We start from the raw sequence: 20564 nt of genomic DNA, 5'->3' as shown, positions 1-20564 counted from the left end.
GCAGCCAGTTTCTTGAGGAGAATGCTGTGGGAGACGGTGTCAAAAGCCTTGCTGAAGTCAAGGTAGACCACATCCACAGCCTTTCCCTCATCCACCCAGCGTGTCACTCTGTCATAGAAGGAGATCAGGTTCGTCAGGCATGACCTGCCTTTCATAAAGCCATGCTGACTGGGCCTGATCGCCTGCTTCCCCTGCAATTGCTGCATGATGACTCTCAGGAGGATCTGCTCCATGAGCTTTCCTGGCACTGAGGTCAAACTGACAGGCCTGTAGTTTCCCGGGTCTGCCCTCCGGCCCTTCTTGTAGATGGGCGTCACGTTTGCTAGCCGCGTTGAGTGAGAAGGACAAGATAGGATCTTTTGAGTTCTGTTGCTTTTAGTCTCAAGTTGTGTATTGCTCATGTACCCATTATAGGTACTATTAAAGATTTAAATGGTGGGGTGAGGGGAAGGAGAAAGCTAGGAGAAACACAACAGTATTTTTGGGCTGGCTTCCTTAAAATTAAGATTAGAAATCCAACTTCCCATTATCTAAATGAAATACTTTCTCTTTTTGAATCTCAAATTTAGATAATTTCGGGTGTGTGTATAAGTCCCTTTTTTTCCCCTGAAAGTCATTGTTAATACTGCAAGAGCAAAACTGCAGTTCTGGTGTGCTGCTAAATCCATTATAAATGCTTGCCTTCAGAGATTTATGACGTGTCTATTTTAGACTTCTTTGAGTTAGAACTTTGCAAACGCCAGTCGTTGGGCCTGGTGGGAATTTGAACTGCCTCTTTGTTTCCGCAGGTCTGTTTGCTAAGTTTGTGCAATTCTCTGAAAGGCTGTTTTTTTCTAAACAATGCTATTTTTTCCTCTATAAACCACTCACCACACAGACACTGTGTTTCCTAGGTAACTTGAATACAGATTGAATTTCTCTCATATTATCTTTGTTCCTATATCATCTTTCTCATTTATTTTTTTGCCATCCTATCATCTTTCTTAACAATTCTTTGTTAAGAATGTGCTGTTGCGCATTTTTGCTGTTCTCCATGACCTGTTTCCCCCCCTTGTCCATTTGCATTTCTGAGGGGTCTCATTCAATGCTTTTTATGCAACAATCTTTGTTGTATTTGAACATATGTGACAGGTGAAATGCCAGATTGTTATTGTCTATTTTGTGCTACCCTTATTCCCATGGATGATGGGTAGGTGTTTAAATGAGCTGTAATTGCTCCTGAGTGTGAGACTGTTCCAAAAGGACAGCTCTGTCCTGCAATGCAGCAAATGGAGTCCAACCTGCAAATCCTCATTGTAATGACTAATCATTTTGAAAGGCTGCTAAAATGCTGGGAAGACTAAGCTCAGGGAACTGTTCTCTTTCTCCCTCTGCCTTTAATTTAATGATTTTGAAACAGAACTGATTATTGGACCGCTAGCTGTTTGTTTTAAAGTAGCTTCTTGGGTACTTAGGAAGACATGGCTTGCCCACGAACCGTATACCTTTAACATTGAGTCAATGGGTATCCATTTCTAATGTAGTATTTACAGTGCCTGATCATTTGTTTTTATCATGTGTTTTTGTTTGTTTGTTTGTTTGTTTGTTTCTCCCCTGGTTGGAGATTGATTGATTGAGTTCTCAAACCTGTGAGTTGTTTGTAGCAGCTGTATTAGCATTTCTAGCATGAGCAATCATGTCAATAGGGGTGTTTGCTAACAGTCATCATAGTATTTTCCCAGAATGCTTTTACAGATTTTAATAACATGTTTTTGATTTTTTTGTTTGTTTTGTTTTTTCATCTACGATCTACCCATATAAGACACATATAAGGGAGGAGTGGGTTTTTCAACTTATTTTTACTTATGCATTGAAGTCCTCTATCTTTAATGAGTAAAAGGTCAGGGAATCTGATCTACAATTCATCTACAGTTGCCTTAATCTGTGTTCAACCGACTTAATAACCTTTAAGTTGGGTAAATACATGCATATTTGCAGATCAAGTCTATGATTGTGATTACGTTTGTTATATAGTGGTGAATTAGTTATTATTAAACCTTATACCAAGAGCACTGATTGTGGAGGTCGTTGAGCTACTTTTATATTTGTCTACACTTAATACAAGAGGAAGATTTGGGAAGTGGAGTTGTCTTCTGTCTTTTAATAGATAAAGGTTTAGTGTCATGTGTTCAGGTTTCAAAGTTATATTTTAAATAGTAAGAAAAAATGATTATTTCAAAAGCAGGGGTAGGAAAAAAGCACTGCTTCTCAAACACTCCTAAGTGGCTACGGATTGTATAAACGTCTTTTAGGCATATTTGCATAATATGTACAGCTATGTATCTGTAATGATTTTATCACTGTTTTAGCACACAGCTCTAGACGTGACCATTTCCCTGTTTCTCTGTTTCTGCCTCCTTAACTACGTGTAGTGGTTGCACAGGACTGCTCTGTGAATTACATTTGTACAGTGCTTTGGGTGGTAGAAATTGTGCTTGCTGAGTATTAATATAAAAATGTTAAAAAATTAATGCCTTTGCTAATTAAAGTGGAATCTCATTGCCTACCTGGCATCACATGCTAGCCAGTCTTGCTGGGTTTGTTGAATCTGGTTTGCATATAATGATGGTTATGTAACGTGTCTGCTCCTCCATTGCTTGCTGTCGTGTATGCAGTCGTCGGTGAAGTGGCAGTAACAAGCCAGGAGAAGGTAGCAGTTTAAACCACCACAGAGTTTCAACACTTGTCGATATTAGTGTTGATAAGTCACTTAAATCACGGAAGTGCATATTTGGTTAGTAAAATAAAAATGTATTTGCTAGTTACTGATGTCTTTTTTTCTAGCAGAAAGATGAAAAATGTGACTAATATCTACAGGGAAGATGAAAATACTCTTTTTTTTATTATTATTATTTTTTGCTTTTTGTAAAGAATAAAGAGGAAAACGGATAACATAATCTTAAAACAGCCACAGACAAGAAAATCAATACAGTCCAGATTTCTTCCATAGCACATCAGTGTTTGATTGTGGTTGCATTTGGAATGTGTGTCTTCCCTTCTGCCCTGGCTTACTGTATTTTGTGTTCTGTACAGAAGCCTCGTGGGCATCTGTGTATCAACTTGCTTTCAAAGTTTGATGCACAAAATCTTCAGTGCCAAACAAGTGATAATTTGATCAGTAGAACCCTTTGTTAGGATGCTCGTGGGATTCCTAACCTCCGAATCATAGAATCATAGAATATCCTGAGTTGGAAGGGACCCTCAAGGATCATCAAGTCCAACTGTTGACACCGCACAGGTCTACCCAAAAGTTCAGACCATGTGACTAAGTGCACAGTCCAATCTCTTCTTAAATTCAGACAGGCTCGGTGCAGTGACCATTTCCCTGGGGAGCCTGTTCCAGTGTGCAACCACCCTCTCTGTGAAGAACCCCCTCCTGATGTCAAGCCTAAACTTCCCCTGCCTCAGCTTAACCCTGTTCCCACGGGTCCTGTCACTGGTGTTAATGGAGAAAAGGTCTCCTGCCTCTCGACACCCCCTTACGAGGAAGTTGTAGACTGATGGCTATCTGGGGCTCTAATCAAGTCACATCTTGGATTTAGGTCATTAGTTTTCTTTTTAATCTGTCATCCCATCAAGCTGCTTCTTTTAAGCACTGCTGTTCTCTAAGGACAACCATCGAGAACAACAAAACAAAACAAAAAACAACCAACCAACCAACCAAAAAAAACCTCTTTCTGTCTGTCCTTAGAGCAAGTCATTTCAGATTAGACACATGTAGCTTATGCCTCTTGACAGCCTTTTGAAATGCTTGGTCTTCAACAGCACACATTCTAGAAGTTTCTTGTCTTCCTGCCTTTCTAACCAGGAGAGCACTCAATGCCATCTTACATTTACTTCAACAACTGTGTTTCTGTTAATTCCTTCATAACAGTTCTCAGCTGGGCAGATTTTATACATTTATTTATTATTCTCACCTGAATGATATTTCAGCAGGAGCAGAGATGTGGCAGCTAGTGCTATAGTTGCTTTAATGAGCTGTGCTCTCTGTCCATCCACTGATGGATTGTAAATCATTAAAATAGCTCCCTGGTAAGTACTCCAAGTATATTTCATCTGGGTTTCATTTTTTAATGCAGTCATAACTGATCTGTACATTCCATAAGCATGTACGAGTGCTATGGCAACAAGGAGTAGGAGGCTTGAGAGAACTGCATGGCATTCAGTGAAGCGATGTTTTCACCCGTCAGGCACTTGCAATGACAACGGTCGGTATTACTTTTGGACATGTTTCCAGTGAGACATGTACCAACATTTTTGTTGAGACAAATATTTGTGTGGCCCATTAATCAAGATCTTCTCTGCCATTTCCTTTTTCCAATATGAGAAGGCTTGAGGTTTGTTGAATGCAGTAGCTTGCAAAACTTGTTTGATGTAGGTCAAGTACAGCTATGTAGAAACTTCTCTGATGGAGCATTTAGCAATGGCATAGTTTGGTAAAGCATGAGATGTTACTAAATTCTCTTTTATGTGCTTAAAACAGGGCTGAACAACTTTTGTAATGAAGAGACATTGCATTATAGATTTTGTGCTCTTTAGAAGAGACCAAACTGTCTCAGATTCATAATTTTATTTTGGTTTTAGTGTGGTGGATTGCAAAGCTCTCACTAGCTTCACAGGAACTAGGACTAACATCTCTCTGTTGAAAGGTTGGTCCTGCTGCTGTCCTGCAGTGTAGGTGAGCTGTTAATTGCACATCCCTGTGCTGGTCTTCTCTTTTTTGGAGAGAGATAAGGTTAGCTCTCTCCCAGCTGGCTATTGTTTCATATGTAATGGAAGTCTAATGGTCAGCAGCAGTTCCCAGTTCCAGGTGTTTATGGTGGGGGTAGGAATCCCTTCTCAAGAGGTAGGGTGAACTTGACAATAAATAAGTTAAAGTGTATGGAGATGAGGTGTTGGTCATACAGCAGTTGCAGATGTGATGTGAAAGGGTTGGGAGGAGGACGTTTTCCTGGCTCTGCTCACATATCCTCTTTTGCTTGCTGCTGTGTTACATGTGAGATTACTGTCCCCACATGTTTGGGCACAGCTCTGCTGCCTGTTTTAATTCCTCTGATTTACTGTTTGAGCAACTCAGGAGTGCTGCTCAGTCGCAGTGAACCAAATGTTTTGTTCATTCTTGTTGTTTGCTTCATTTTCACGGGGTCCAGAAACCTTCAGAAGAAGACCTGCTTCCCATGGAGAGATGGTAGGGTTTTAGCCTTCAGACAGTGAGGGGAGCAGGGGTGTCAACCTCCCAGAACCATGGCAGATGACAGAGGACACGTACAAACCTTAACGAGAAAAATGATTTAAGCAATCATTTCCAAAGTCCTAGGAATGTAGCTCCTAGGTTGATACTGAAGACTTTCCAAAGTGCTTCTTTTCTGAGATAGGAGGGAATTCAGACATTGCATGCATTCTGAGAAAGAGTAATATTTTGAGGATACGTTGCTTCTCTGGATCTTCCTCACTTGTTATACCAGGGAGTCCTGAAAAGATCAAGCTTAATGTAGGGCTTTTTTGATGAGGTGGGAGGTAGCTGTTGAACTTCCAGTTCATGCAGTAGTAGTGATAGCTTGCAATTTTTGTGGCTAATTGTACAATAGCATTTTTTCAAAATTTCCTTTGCATACTCTGAAGAAAGAGATGTTTTGGAGGAATTATTTTGTGGCTAACCTGGATGTTGGAAGTTAATGGGATCTGTTTTTATTTCTTCAATAGGCTTTGGCACATGATTTTAGTCTACCAGCTGCTTATGTTTGAGAGAATATATAGGTAGATAGATATACCATTCAGACAGTCATTGTCCATTACAGAGACAAGATAGAGGTCACTGTTTCTCTCCTACAGCTTGAGCCAATTTGAGAGTAGGAAATTTATGGTGGCAAAGGGGTGTTTTGGATGACAGGATTGTGCCTCTTTATAGATAATATAACTGCTATGGCTATAGCACCTAATGCTTAAGGCATAAAAAACCCCCGAAATAAAGTATATTCTATTTATCTTCAATACTGTCTTAGTTGAAGATATTAACCTCAGTTGTATTAACTAGAAAGTATTTCCTCCCTGTATGTGTTTCTCTTGAGTAGAACGGTTCTGAGAGAACCTGAGTGTAGACCGTACATTCTTTTTTTTCCTTTGTAAAAAAAAAAAAAAAAAAAAAAAAAAAAAAAAAAAAGGAAGAAAGGAAGTAACTTTTTTTTTTTTTTCTCAGAGGATACTGGGACATTTAATTTATTAATGTTTGTGAAGCAGTTAAGATTATGTTGATAGGAAACTTTATCTATAACACAGTAGTTTTACTTTTCCCTCTGTTCTCTGTTTAAATGTTCACTTCCACTAAAAATGTCTACTATCTGAGGATCTTTATCTACAGAGATGATCAGCTTGGTGAAGACTGTATTCATTACTTGAACAGAAAATTGTCTGTCAGTGCAGCCTTTTTTTTCCTTATTTTTCTTATTCTATTGCTGAGAAAGAATAAACAAAACCTCAGAGAAAATAACAGTGAACAGAATTTACCAGAATCCTAATGGTATAATGGCACATAGCTTCTTATTTACTTTTCATTCAGTGCAGGTAAGAAGTGAATTTTTTTGGGGAAAAAAAAAAAAGGCAAGTATTTGCATATAACAAGGAGGATTCTTTTTCTAAGAGAAGTACTGGCTAGCTATTAACTATTACTTTTGGGAATTGTGTTCAGGTAAGTGAAAGCATCAGATTGAAACTGTGAGATGTAAAGTATTTGTACAGCTAAACCGAAGGACAAATTCATAATTTAATATGCTTTACTTATATATCCCCTTAGATTTTTTTATTTTTATTTTTTTTTTAATCGTTGGTGTTATGTTTGGATGTTGCTGACCCCTCATTCTGTATTTAAAGTGTTAATGGTCCGAGTAGCCTCATAGATGTGGTATTGAAGTTACATAAATATGTATGAGTGGTAATATAGTATGTGGGAAGTAATAATTCCTGTGCTTTTTTAGAGAGAATATGGGTTTTTGAATTGATTGAGAGCAAGTGGAAGAGAAGAGAGGGAGGAAGGAATAGAAGGCCTGATATTGGGCTCTTTTGACATAACCTGTTTAGGACAGTATATGGCCTTTATTAATAAAGCTCACGAGAAATGCTTAAACCAAGGAAGTGTTGCCAGGGGAAAAAAAAAAATGTTGTCATTACTATACTGATGTTGTCTGATGTGATTTGTTTTATTTCCATTTTTACTTTTATTGATATGACACACTAACTCTTCAAGCCAAAGGCTGTATTTTGTAACGCTTGCATTTTGACTGCCACAATGGGATGTCTATCCATTGCTCAATTTACAATTCTGCAACAATCCAAATAATTATACATAATAGAGGAGTAATAAATGAATAATATAATTTTGTAAAAGTAATGTGTGTTTGAGCTACTTGAACATGTCAGAGAATGTAAATGTTAAATATCATTAATATTAAGCATGGCCATGGTTCCTGTTTGCACTAACATTTTATTTGTTATAGTCATTGTAACATAAGTTCTTTTGGTTTTGTTTTGTGTGTCTTTTCTTTCAGGCTCAAAATGCACAGCAGCTCCATGAAAGGATCCAGTCTTCTAGTATGGATGCAAAGTTAGAAGCACTGAAAGACTTAGCAAACTACTCACGGGATGTTACTTTTGCCCAAGAATTTATAAACCTAGATGGCATTTCTCTCCTAACACAAATGGTTGAAAGTGGCACAGAGTAAGTATTCTGCTTAAATTGTGATCTTTCTCCCATATGGTGTATGGATAGACTCTCTTTCTGAGTGCCTGAAGTATTTCTACAACTACTAAGATAACATAAAGTGTCAAATTAAATAGTTCTCTGCTGCTAGGATAGTATAGCCATTATCGATGCGAATACATTAAGTATTTTTAGTTTTCCCTAACATTGGAATGGTGGGAAAGGGAAGTGGGCAATGTCACAAGTAACCCTCCATGCTACAAAATTTTGAGGAAAACCGTGGTCATAGTTTCTCCCTTTCTCATTAGAATTTAGATAAATCATTGATAGTTTATTAAAAGGCTGATATTTAAGTGATGTCGCATGAAAACTGTGTTTTAAATTCAATGTTTTTCAAAACATTGTAGAATATGTAATGACAATATCTAGTGCTTGCATTTTGTTTTCATTTTTACTGTTTTAGTTCTGGCAGAGGTTTGTCAAATGACAATGTCTTTTTGAAATTAAGAAGTTATCTCTGAAAATACTTCTATTCTTTACCAGAACATCTTATCGTTTTTAACCGCTGCTGAAATTTTGGACTGTGGTACTAAATGATTTTCCCTTGTCTTAATGTGGATGCTACAACAACAAATATATCAATTGGATTATTGCACTATTAAATTATGTTTTAAGTTACTGCTTCAAGTAGGTTTTTGAATTTGAGTTTTTAGTGCTTTGCAGTCAGTGTCAACCTCTACTATATATGAGGAATCAAGAGTTCCCACACCCTTTGCTGAGAGAAAATAAACATGCTGCAGGTACCCCTCCACATTCCTTGGGGATGTTCAGTCTCGTGGACTAGGGATCAGAAGTCAGTTGCTGAAATCAGTTTAAATCCACTCTCAAATTTGCTTGTGTTCCCTCAGGTTCAAGAAAGTAAGTAATTTAGGGAGTAAAGCAAAAGCAGTAAGTGGCCTTTGAAATGGAATCATCGGTGATGATCCCATGCAAAATGTACTGTGAATTTTCAAAAGCAAACAAACAAAAAACAACCAACCAACCAAAAAACCTTCTTAAAATCTAGTAATCTTTAGATTGGAAAATGTGCTTACTCTTGCTGATTAGCCTGTTGTGTGGCTAATGGTCTGTTGGACTTTGAATCTCCATTGCCTAACTCCTGTGGTATACTGCAGTTCCTGTATGTCATGGTTTCATCTTCAGAATTTTGGGTTTATGGTCTTTACTTTTTTTGTAGTGATGTGGTCTGTGGCACATATTATGTCACTTTAATAAATAGAAAACTTTTTTTATATATTAGTCAAATCATCTTATATTCATATACTTTTTTCTTTAAGGACCAAATTAAATTAAAACTAAAGATAAATTTAAGTTAATATAAAAGTATAAATGCAGTTATATCGACTGCTTCCCACTGAACTAATTAAAAATTTCACCAAATGGGCAAACTTGTACGTGCCTAGGAAGATCACAAGTAATTTAAAAGTCACTGCCTCTGTAGTTTATTTTGTCATGGATTTAGTTAAATGGTTTACCTTCTACACCATGAAAGGTATTTAAGTTAAGGCTCTTTATTTTGTATTGAAACAGATGTGGAATGTTCACTTTTTTCTTTTTTCTTTTTTTTTAAAGCACTGCTTTTAGCTTCATCAAGGCTAAAGAAAGTGCCTTCCTCATCCTTCAGATGTGTCTGTACTATTGCTTTGTAGCTGAGAGCTGGGCCAAGCTGTACCATACTGGTCTGGTTTAATAGTTAACAGTTTTCTGGGATGGGAAATTACTTAAGCCGGCACTGCTGCTGAAAAAAATGCTCAGCAGTTTACACCCTGGTAATAATTCATGTCTGAGGGCACGAGTTTTCAGACCACATGGCAGGCTTGTAGACTGGACATATGAGCAGAATCCCATTGCATTCATTTATTTTTTTTTTTGTAAGTGGATTTCCTTTGGAGGAATTTCAGCTTCTTCTTTTGTAACTGGTGCAATGTATCACCAAAGAGGCATTGATTGATCTACCTGTCTAATCTATTTCTCCCAGTTTCTGCCTGTGGGGAGAAACATTGTCTAGTTTAGGCATTGAGCAAAGATTCATCCTAAATATTTCCAGCATCTTCACATGTTGATGAACACTCAGTGCTTACTGCAGTCTTTTTTATATTTATCAATCTAGACAACCTGTATTTCTGTTTTTTTCCAAGTTTCCCTTAGTGAAGGGACTTTGTAAAGCAAGGACATCTGCGCTACAGGTATTTGTGCATTCCCTTCTACTTTTATGCTGTGCATCACTGTCTGATAAACACATGTTTAACAGAACTTGAGACTTATATTAGGATTTGTTCCTTTCATTAAAGAGAGTCAACAAACTCAACCTGCTGTGGTGCTGCTGCTTCCCTTTCGGGTTTGACTTCAAGCTATTGATCCAGACCTCCTACTTCAGGGTCTGTCACTCATTGGGTTTCTTGTTGTTTAAACACACTAAGCCACCAGACAAAGTACTTCTGGGGAAGAATCATTGGTAATAGTATTGTTTGTGGTTTTTTATTATTATTATTATTTTTTTAAAAAACAAAAACAATACTGTTTGTTTTTTTAAAAAACAAAAACAAAAACAAAAGAAGACAAAACAAACAAACAAAAAACCCACCACCAACAACAAAAAAAAAACTTCATTATTGTAGAAAAACAAATTTTCAAAATGTCCTGTGAGTGAACAAAGTGTGTGTTGGGGGGATAAGAGAAATATATGGAGGAGAGAGTGGGACGACAAGGACTAACAGCACTTTGAGTTCCCTAATCTGTCAAGGAAAACCAACCAGAGTCAGTAAAATGTTCTCAGATATTCTCTAGTCCTGCTTTTCCTTGGACTCTGTGCAATGCCACTCATGAGACATCCCACAAGATGCTGGTTGAAATGGCCAACCTGACTGAAGGTCTCCTTGCTGTTAGCTCCCATACTGGGCCTGCCCCTTCAGTTGCGTGGCCTTGGGGGTTGTGCTGCTGAACAGGTCACCAAAAAGCTCTCTTCCCTTCTCTTCCCCTTCCTAGTACTTGCCACTTAGTGGTATTTTGAACAGATCATGTCAGTGTCCATAGGTTGACCTCCTCAAACAGTTATGTTAGCATCACGTGGGGGTGGGCTGTGTTGGAGGAGGAAGGAGCCAGAAGTTTGAGGGAAGTTTGATGGGCCATGTGTCTTTAATGTGGAGTTATCTTACCCAACTTTGAGTTGTTGTTGTTGTTGAGCCAGCCTGGCTTGAATGAGGCTACAATCCAACCGTGCAGCTGAGGAACCCGAATGGTTTGATGCTGCTATGAGATGATCTGGCTCCCTGCCCTCTTCTCCCATTCTTTGTGTGCTAACCCCTGCTTTGCAGCCCAGTCCCGCTGTCTTCCTTGAATTGGGTCTATCTGGATGCTTCACAAAGCCCATCCAGCTCGTTAACTTGTTTGAGAAATATCCACTTGGGTTTTGCACAGTCAGCTTTTGCTCATTTTGAGACTTGCAGAAGAAAGAGGCAAAGTGGGAGTGAGTGGATGCAGAAAGAGCATGTGGTCTGTCCACCCTGTCCATTTCCCCCCCCCCCAACACCATTCTTTATGCTCTGATATTGGAGTCCAGCCCCAGAGATTGGTGTGAAGCCTCTGGGGGGCCACAGGGAATGAGACACACACCGTGAGTCTGGTGCTGCTCTGCATAGAGCTCCCCTGGGTGCTTTCCTGGCTGCCCGTGGGTTAATACAGCTGAGGGACAGCCTTGTGGTGGGTAGAGCTTGGGCTGAGTGGGGCCTCTGTTCATGGTGTGGTGCAGCTGTGCTAGAAATTGATGAATTTTGTTAATTCAGGCTTTATTCTCTATATTCCCCAAAGGGGCAAACAGCGGTCATTAAAAGTACCATCATGCTCAGTATAAGTTTGCTCTGAGGTTTTCTTTGCACGTGGAGCTCATGTTAGGGGCAGCTCTTAAGTTATAATTTGAGTCTGTAATTAAATTTTAGTGGGCAGCCTCTGGAAAGCAAGACCACAGCTACAACTTTCACCAAGGAAAAGGCCTATGCTGCATTTATACTTGGCATTATTTATTGTGCTACTTACTCGTTATTTTAGTGAAGCTGATGCTTGTAAAAATACAGTGGTCAGAGCAAGGGAATGTAAAGCCCTGGGTTTCTAGTTACCTCTGCTTCATTTTGCTGGTGATGGAAAGATGTAGTAATACAAAAAGTTGACAAGAGCTAGCAGTGTTTGTTATTTAACTTCCTGTGTGCTATATCCCCGAATGTTGAAGAAAAATAAAATGCAGTTAAAAAAAATGCCTTTCCAGTTTCTGATGATAGTATAGGTTGAAAAATAACAAATTGAGAGGTCTTTTTAGTGTTTATTATTACTTCAATAAATAATATTATTTCAATATTATTTTGATTTTAGTATTACATGTAGTTTCCACAATTTGGGCCAGATCTCCTTGAGTGCCTGCTGCTTAGAGCAGAGAAACTGTAGGCATGGTGTGTGCTGGGACAAAGCCATAGGGGTTGCTGGTGAATGGATTGTAAGATGCGTGGGACTGTAGTGAAGCTGAGAAAGAATCTTGTCAATAGCGATATATTTATATTGCAGAGATTCAACATGTCTTAGCAACTGTCCTTACCTATCTCAGTCCTGCTGTTTGAGGTGGCTCATTGCTGGTTTTCCTTTAGGCTCATTCTTGCTTCCAGAATATGCTGTGAGTCTCTTACAGAACAACAACAACCAGTTGTTTTTAAGGTTTATTTTTGTGGTTCAGGTGACTCATAAATAATAGTAGAAGCTACAAGACGAGTTTGCTCATGAAGAGCATGTAAATGATGATTCCATTTTATAATTATCCATGATGCTGAATCATTTCTTACACTTGGTGCCTCTGTTATCACCAAAGAGGTGTGTGTGTGCATACACAAAGTTTTTTCCTTTTAAGAGACTTCAGAAAGGGATTTCCATAGCACTTCTAGAACTGTTTTTACATTTGAAGCCCAGTTTGTACCTAATTAAGGGAATCTGACTATGATGTCAATCTGGTTGGATGTATGGACGATGTAAAAGGGAAGCGTGAGGGTGGGTTTCTTCTGCTCTCTCCCCCCACAGAGTGCAATATGCTAATAATAATAATAATAATAATAATAATAAAGGCAGAAAGAAAACAATGCTAGAGACCAAACTGGAAGAAATAGTCATGTCTCCTTGCTACCCTATCTGAGATAATGTAGTTCACTCACTCTGAGATATATTCCATAGTCTAGTCCAGAATTAATATTTTGGGAAAAATATGGCTGTATAGGCAGCCATTCTGATGTTACAGAAGGCTGGTAAAGATGTGGATTTTTTCCTTGACACGTCATCTGAGTTGTGTGACTGGGACAGACTCTCAGCCTTCCTTAAAAGGGAAAAAAGAACCCAACTGATAGTTTCTTTAAAGCCCCTATAAGAAAAGGAAAATACAAGTCAAAGACCATAAATAATGAAAGCTGTAAAGAGTTAAAAGGAATCTGAATTTATTTTTGTCATTATCAGTAAAAATAAGCTCATGATTGGGAGGAAAAAAAGGAAGACCTCTTTCAGAATATTCATTTTTTTTTTTTTTTTTTTTTTTTTTTTTACTGGCAGTATCACTGTCTCTGTCACTTGTCATTTGGCTGAAATCACAGATAGCTTTTGCCAAAAAGCTGAGCCTATGCAAAGCCTAGCTGCCTTGACAGTAAGCAGAATTGTTTCTGTTGCTGTTGGGAAGGGAGTTCTTCAGAGGTCCGCTTCAAAGATGTGGCTGTGCTGAGTAGCTTTATTGTAGCACAGCAGTGTCACAGGAGCGTGCTGGTTGATGCTGCTTAGACATGGTTACAGATTGTCTGGTTTTAATTTTAAGGGAGATGCAACTGTTTTATGGGCAGATTAGAGATGGAAAACTTGCTTCAAATTGTAGTGGCTGTTCAGTTTTGTCTTCCTACTGGAAATAATAAATGTAGCTAGATGAGAGTTATACAAACTTCTCAACAAACATGTATTTGTATGGTTGTTTTTTTTCTTTTTCTTTTTTTTAACCTCTTAACTGAGAGGAGTCTTCTATTGAACATGTGCAGTTGTGGAGTTGGCTGATCTACAGCTGGAAATCTCTGAGATGGCATTTGTGCATTCTTTAAGGACATTGTATTGTTCAGTGAAATACTAGCTCTTGGCTTGTCTTACAGAGATAATGCTGTATACCAGCCCAGTGGAAAGCTGAAGACAGATTGTTAAAGTTGGAGTAACTCCAAACCACACTTTTTGGGACAATTGCTCGCATACCTGCTAATGTATTTTTTTCCATCTCAGTCTGATGAGTATTTCAGTACTGCTGTCAAAACACTTAAGCTGCTGTTGCTCACAGCCTCTTGTTCCTGTCCTTCTTTGTTTGAAGAGTTATGCCAATAATATTTATCGCAATCTGGACTGGAAAACTTGTCTAGATTATTAAAAGTGACAATAAAGGCTACTTTTAATACAATATTCCACAACCCAGTTCAGCTCCTTCATTGATGAGCTCACCATGTTGCCCCAGAAAGTAGTTATACAAGCACAATTGACTGGATAAATGGAAAATGAGTTTTTTCAGATGTGCACAGTACTAAGCTAGTAGGTCTTTGCTGAATAAAGTACTTCTTTTCCACCCTTCCCTGCTGCTGGCTGCATAGTCCATGTTCCCTCTTTTGGTCATCTCAACACTTGGTCAGCTCCAGTGTTCATCTGACTCCTTAGTGAGCAAATTCATATTGCTAAACTGACAGAAAATAAACCAGCTAGCGAAGGGAGGAAAATAATTTTATTTATTTATTTATTTTGACAGCACTGGTCTGTCAGGCTCAGCCGTTCCTGTGAATCTTCACCTGGAAGCATAGATTACTTAATCTGACATTGCTGCCAACACTGATTCGTGTCCAACAGGGGCTTTGTGCAATCTTCATTTCTTAGTGCTTCTGTAATGTCGGGAGTGTGTGACCTGTTGTCTGTAAGGCAGAAATATAGAACAGTTCATAAAAGTCAGCTAATCCAGTTCTTCTGTTGTGGAGATGGTAACAACAGGAGAATGAACCATTGAAGATCACACCTTTGGAGGGGAAAGGGGGAGACTTGCTGCTGCCTGCTCTCTCCTCATCCCGGATGCTTTCATTCTGGGGTTCTTCTTACTTGGCCTGCACTTAAGAATATTAACATTTAAATGACCCCCGTTAAGTATTGATACGAACACCCTATTGACAGGAACAAGGCAGAGGAGAGGAGACAGTATTACTGGTTTTGATTTGGCAACCACTTTTGTAAAATGTCATTAAAAAGAGTAATTCTAAGGCAGATTTATGTTTCCAAATATTCTTCAAAGTACCAAGTGCTAGACAAAACTCATCTTTTTTTTTTTTTTTAAATCCGTATGAAAGTATAGTATTCAAAGAAATAGCAAAAATTAGAAGTAAAGCTTAAAATCTCCACTTCTGCAACTTTTCCAGAGTTTTTATCTCAAGCTATGGTGACTGTGGAGTATTGCAGTGGCTGTGAGGAGTGGGAGTGCTGCTACATGCATTAAAAATCATTTTGCAGATTTCATCTACATAATACATTTCAAACCCTCACCACAGGTGTTAGCCAGACTTCATTTATGTGATCACCACACCTGATACAGACAGAATCTATAAAAATGCACTCCTGTGTATTTGTCTTATGATTCCCAAATGCTGCCTATTATCCAGACTGTGGGCTATCATTCTGAGTGCCTGAAAAACAGTATCCAAGTCCAGATTTACTGTGGTTAGCCGGTCCTTCATCCATCATCCAGTCAGTGTTTTGTTACATGCAGGAGGAAGTTCTTATTCGCATCTTCTACCTTTGCCAGTAATGGCCATGGCCAGGGCCATGCTGAATGGAAAGCTTTTATCCTCTGGTGTTTTTATCCAGCTCTGCAAATATTTGAACAGTGCAGGCTCAGAAATATGGGTTGCCGTGAGCGATGTGACTACTTTAGCTCACTGCATTTCTAACTCCAGGGGGTCTGCACTGGCTACCTCAATGGGACAAAATTTTTAGTAGTTTTCTCCAGTTCAGACAAGCCTTTATTGTGCAGTGCACATTATCCCAGTGTGATCAAGACTTGGACATCTTAGGTTATTGTACAGCAATTTTTGCATGTGAACATGTAGGAGTTGACACAGTTAGGTCCTTGCTAATATGGTCGCAGCTGGAAGCCACTCTTGACACAACATACAGTGCACTTTGGGCAAGTTTAGGTCTGTATGGCTTGGGAAGGTCCACAGGGAACTGTGAATTCCTTGGGATTCAGCCAGAAATATATTGCAAAGTTCATTTGAGGCCAGACAGGGAAAATACTGTGGTAGCAAAATGTCTAAATGAGTAACTTGTCGTTAATGTTTACTCTGCATTATGTTGGCATTTGTTTTGTGATTTCTCCCTGTATTAAAGTTGCTGTCTGTTTTTATGGCTTTCACCACTACAGTGCCTGAACCTTTCAAAAACGCTAGTTAATTTGCCCTCATAATGTTTGGCCATGGTTTTATTCTCATCTGTGCAAGTGCATCTGAGGGACAGCTTCTTTAATAAATAAATAAAGGTATCTGGCTAATTATGGTGTCTCGACTATGTCACTAAGATCTTCAGCATTTTTGACCATGCCTGGGGTAACTCACCCAGGAAGTGTTTTACGGAACTGTCTGGTTTCTACCACAGCCAGCCCACCAGAAGAAACAACAGTTGTGTGTGTGGAAGAGTTAGCTCAACTACTCTTTGAGCATTAACTTTAACATGCTCGGTGGGTGAACGTGAGCAGTATTGCTGTTAATACCAGGTTATAAGCTTTTGCTTTGATGATAGGATGAAAACAGCACGTGCTTCTTTTGGTAACAGCCTCCACCTGTTCAGTGATGAAAGAAGTACATCTGTAGCCATACTGTACAGTGTCACTGTAACACTTGGTGTCATTGATTGACTGCTGCTTTTGTCAGACATTCAGGCAACAGAGATTAATAGAAATTGTTTGCTCTAATATGAAGGTTATTTTTCCTCTCAAGTCAAAATTTGCTTCACCAGAAAAGATCTGTATAATTTAATTTTCTCTATATTTTTCAAAACAAAACAAAAAAAAGTTGTTTTATATTGCTTATCTTCTTCTCAAATGAACTAATTACCAGTTAACTCTAGGTGGGTAAGAGTCCTGCAAATGCTAAGCAAGTCACTGTCTAAATGTTTTGTTCTGGGATTGAGGTATTTGTTCTTTAATCTCTGGGTTTAGTCATGCAGAAAGTGCACCTGATTATATCCTGTTGTGAAAAATCTCTGGCAAAATTGAGCCTGTCTATTGAAATGCTACCAGTATGTAAACGCCACTCATTCTTCTCTTTGATGTCAAGCAGACACATCAACTATTTCAAGTTTAGATTTTATTTTTATTTCAGAAGGATGCTAAGAGGTTTGGCTGGCATGTGCTGCATAAGGTTGCTTGGATCCACACACATTTGGGAGCTGACAAGATGCTTTTGTGATGTTTTGTTTTTTTTTTGGTGTGTGCTTGTTACGGTTTAGCAGAGTCTCCTGCAGCTCACTGTGTTGGCAGAAGCACGGGAAGGGATGTTCTGCTAAAGATGGGCTCTCCTACTGTAGGAAATGCTTGGAGCTTTTCTGCTAAGAAAAGCATATTAAGGGTAACTTTCTCCCCTTCTTACAGCTGTCTGATCCTCCAGATGCTTTTTGTTTGCTTGTTACTGCTGGCTACACAGGTAGCTGAAGCAGCAGAAAAAAACTAAAGCCATGAAATCCAACAACAAAAAAATCCCGTCATATTTTTAATTTGAGCCTGGCTATGGCCTATTCTGTGCCTGGATGCAGGGTAACCCGTTCCATCGTTCTCTTCAGGCATTAATATTTCAGCTCATAGCTAGCACTGAATGATGTCAAACTGTTGTCACTGTAATGTGGTCTTTGTGTTTTCTGCACGTGTGATTACACAAACCAGCCCTAAAGTTGCTCTGTATGAGGCTGGTCCTTCTTCCTGAAAAGACACTACATAAATTCAAGCAGTCTAAGTAGAAAGCACAACATTGCTTATGCATAAAAAGAATGGAAAATGCAAGGTGGTAGGAGTCACTGCTGTACCAAAATAAAATAAAATAATCTAATCGAGTTCTGGGACAGCAAGTTGAATCAACAGTTGGAGAGACTGGAGTGTGAGCTGTTGAGAGCAGAATGGCAAATGCAAAGGGGAAGACCTGGCAGAAGGGGACAGGGAGGAAGGAGGAACCTTCTTTTCCTGTTGGGCACTAGTCTGCCCAGCCAAACCTCTGAAAAAAGTCTGTGAATCAGACTTAGGGGACATAGGAAAGGGCAAAGTAGGACACTGACTTTTTTTTTTCCCCTTGGTTCAAGTGATATTCTACCAAAAAGAAAAGTTACTTGTGTTGGATGCAATTTTTACCATTGATTGTGTCTATTTTGGTTTCCTTAGTAGCATAACCAGCAGTTCTGAAGCCAATGCTTACCAGGAGGGTGACAATTGTGATTAGTGCACTACGGCTTTCAAGTGTGCTTATTGCTCCACCCCCCTCTTCACATTTGACTTTTAGTTTCTTGAATATATAGTAATATGATGCCAAAGCTTCTTGTTCACTGAGTGTGCACAGCCCTATATCTCAGGGAAAACAAAACAAACAAACAAACAAAAAACACAGGAAATGTCTAAATAAAAAAGCTTTTAACTGGTATACATTAAACCTCTTGCCACAGCTAGGAACCAAGTGCTTTGGAAGCTACTAGGAAAGTGACAGCATGATGCTGAAAGCTAGTTATGTAGGTGAACCTGCTGGCATCTGAAACAGTAAGGTACATTTTTGTAAGCAGGTCATTGTCTTTCTCAAGTGGGTTGATTCAGCATTTTGGGTCTAGGCATGTCCATCAGGCTGTGAATTTAAACGTAACAAAGGTAGCAGGTGAGTTTACACACTTTGTTGGAATCAGACCACTGCACTGTAGTTGTCATTGAGCTGGCATGAGGTGGCTTTGAGCTGTTGAGTAAACACACCTCCGTGGTTGAAAAGCCAAGGTAATTTTTGTTTGCCTTTGAAGTTGATGGAAAACTTACCACTGACATCAGAAGATCAGGATTTTGGTCTGTGTTGGTTCTAGCTAAGCAACACCTTTCAACCGTGCTGACAACTCTGACCTCTGTATTAGTGATGGAAACTGAAAGTAAATAAATTTGTTAGATAAGTGATTACATGTCATAAGAATGATACAGAAAATGCCTAATATGTAAACCTTTGTTGTTTTCTACCAAAGACTTATTTTATACAAATACTTAAACAATTTAGGATGCCTAGGAATGCTTTAATGGTTAAGAGAAATGTTTAATGTTTTCACCCTGTCAATTATCTATTCTATTTTGCTTTTTTGTTAACAGAAATATTCTGAACAAGTATTTGAAATTAACTTTCAATGTACTTTCCTTTAATGGGTACTGAACTGTTTCTGTTCACAGCAAGTTGTTAGTAACTTACTGCCTGCTACTGTGTGTTTGTCTTTGGAATTTAATGAATTAGGCTATGAATTGAGTGTGTGTGTGTGTATGCATAGGTAAATAGCATGCAGATGTTTTAAAGTGTCTCTCCTCACGTGCAAGTTTTAATTTTACAGACGATATCAGAAATTGCAGAAGATAATGAAGCCCTGGTAAGAACCTGATTAGATCATCACCTTGCACACTTCCTCTTCTTTTGCATGACTGAGTTCAGGCCCTTGCGCTAATCTTTATATGTAAAAGTGTCTGTGCATATTCATTCAGCCAATCTTCAACCTGTTTTCTGCTCTTTGATACCTATTAATAATATTTTATGGAGCCTTTTTTGCTTTGCTTGTGGAATGGGTGCTTTGTTTCTGTAACTTCTGCAGGGGGCTTCTACTATTCCTAAAAAAAACACACTTTTTTTTTTTTTGAACTTAAGCAATCAAATTGTTTCCCTGCTTTCCCCATGTTCCTCTCTTAAATTTATGTGATTTATATGATCAATAGTAGGCAATTCTAATTGTTGAGATTAGTGAGATAAGAGATCATGCCACTTTGGATTCCTATTATTTGCTGGTCCCAGTTAGTGCTGATTATTTCAGATAACTGCATAAAGAGAGACCGTAATATAGTAAAGGACTTCTTATCAGAAACTTGTGAAGCATGCTTGTTGCCCTAATGATTTTGAATGCGATTCTCCGTGCTTCAAGTTAAACACATACTTCATAGGCTTTAATAAACTGGGACCCCAAGAGATGTTCTATAGTACCTCGGTTGACTTGCAAATTTGTCATGTCAAATGTAGCTAAACACTAAGCAAGCAAAAGAATTAATTGATTAATTGTACATCACTCTGATGTGATTTATCATGCAGGAAATACAGGTCCCCATCCAAATCCACGCTGAATCATGCTTTCACAAAGCTGCTGCAAACCAAGTTCTGAAACATCTATTAAATCATTGCCTAATATATTAAACAGTAAGAATAAATGTGGCAGGAAGCTTAAATCCTTCCTCTACATTCTCTTTCTCAACCTCTAATACAGAATAACTTGTTTCTTAATAGAAAAGCTCAGAATCTGAGGAAAATAATTAAAATGTCATGAGGCTTTCAGAATTCTTTGCAGCATCAGCCCTTCTAAGATGCCTCCTATGCATTTAGGTGGCGGGTTTTTGTCCCTCATTGATGTGAAAGTAGTTTTTTTTGTTTCTTTCTTTCTTTCTTTTGTGGAAGAGTAGTTATACTCCTTCAGTACCTGTCTGCTTCCAAATTCT

General features: G+C 38.6%; 1 protein-coding gene across 2 annotated transcripts in view; it reads left to right on the top strand.

Annotated features, from left to right (window-relative positions):
* Positions 1-20564, top strand: part of ELMO1 (engulfment and cell motility 1) — a 332530-nt gene that overhangs the window by 78742 nt on the left and 233224 nt on the right. For both annotated transcript variants that reach the window (XM_084306854.1, XM_084306855.1), the window contains exons 7-8: positions 7581-7750; positions 19421-19456. In XM_084306854.1, the coding sequence (XP_084162980.1) occupies positions 7581-7750; positions 19421-19456 (206 nt within the window). The remainder of the gene's footprint in view (positions 1-7580; positions 7751-19420; positions 19457-20564) is intronic.

The sequence above is a fragment of the Netta rufina genome (genome assembly GCF_964035555.1).
Source record: "Netta rufina genome assembly, chromosome: 2".
NCBI lineage: Eukaryota > Metazoa > Chordata > Aves > Anseriformes > Anatidae > Netta > Netta rufina.
The sequence above is the reverse complement of the archived record's forward strand: the minus strand, read 5'-3'. Positions and strand labels throughout refer to the sequence as shown.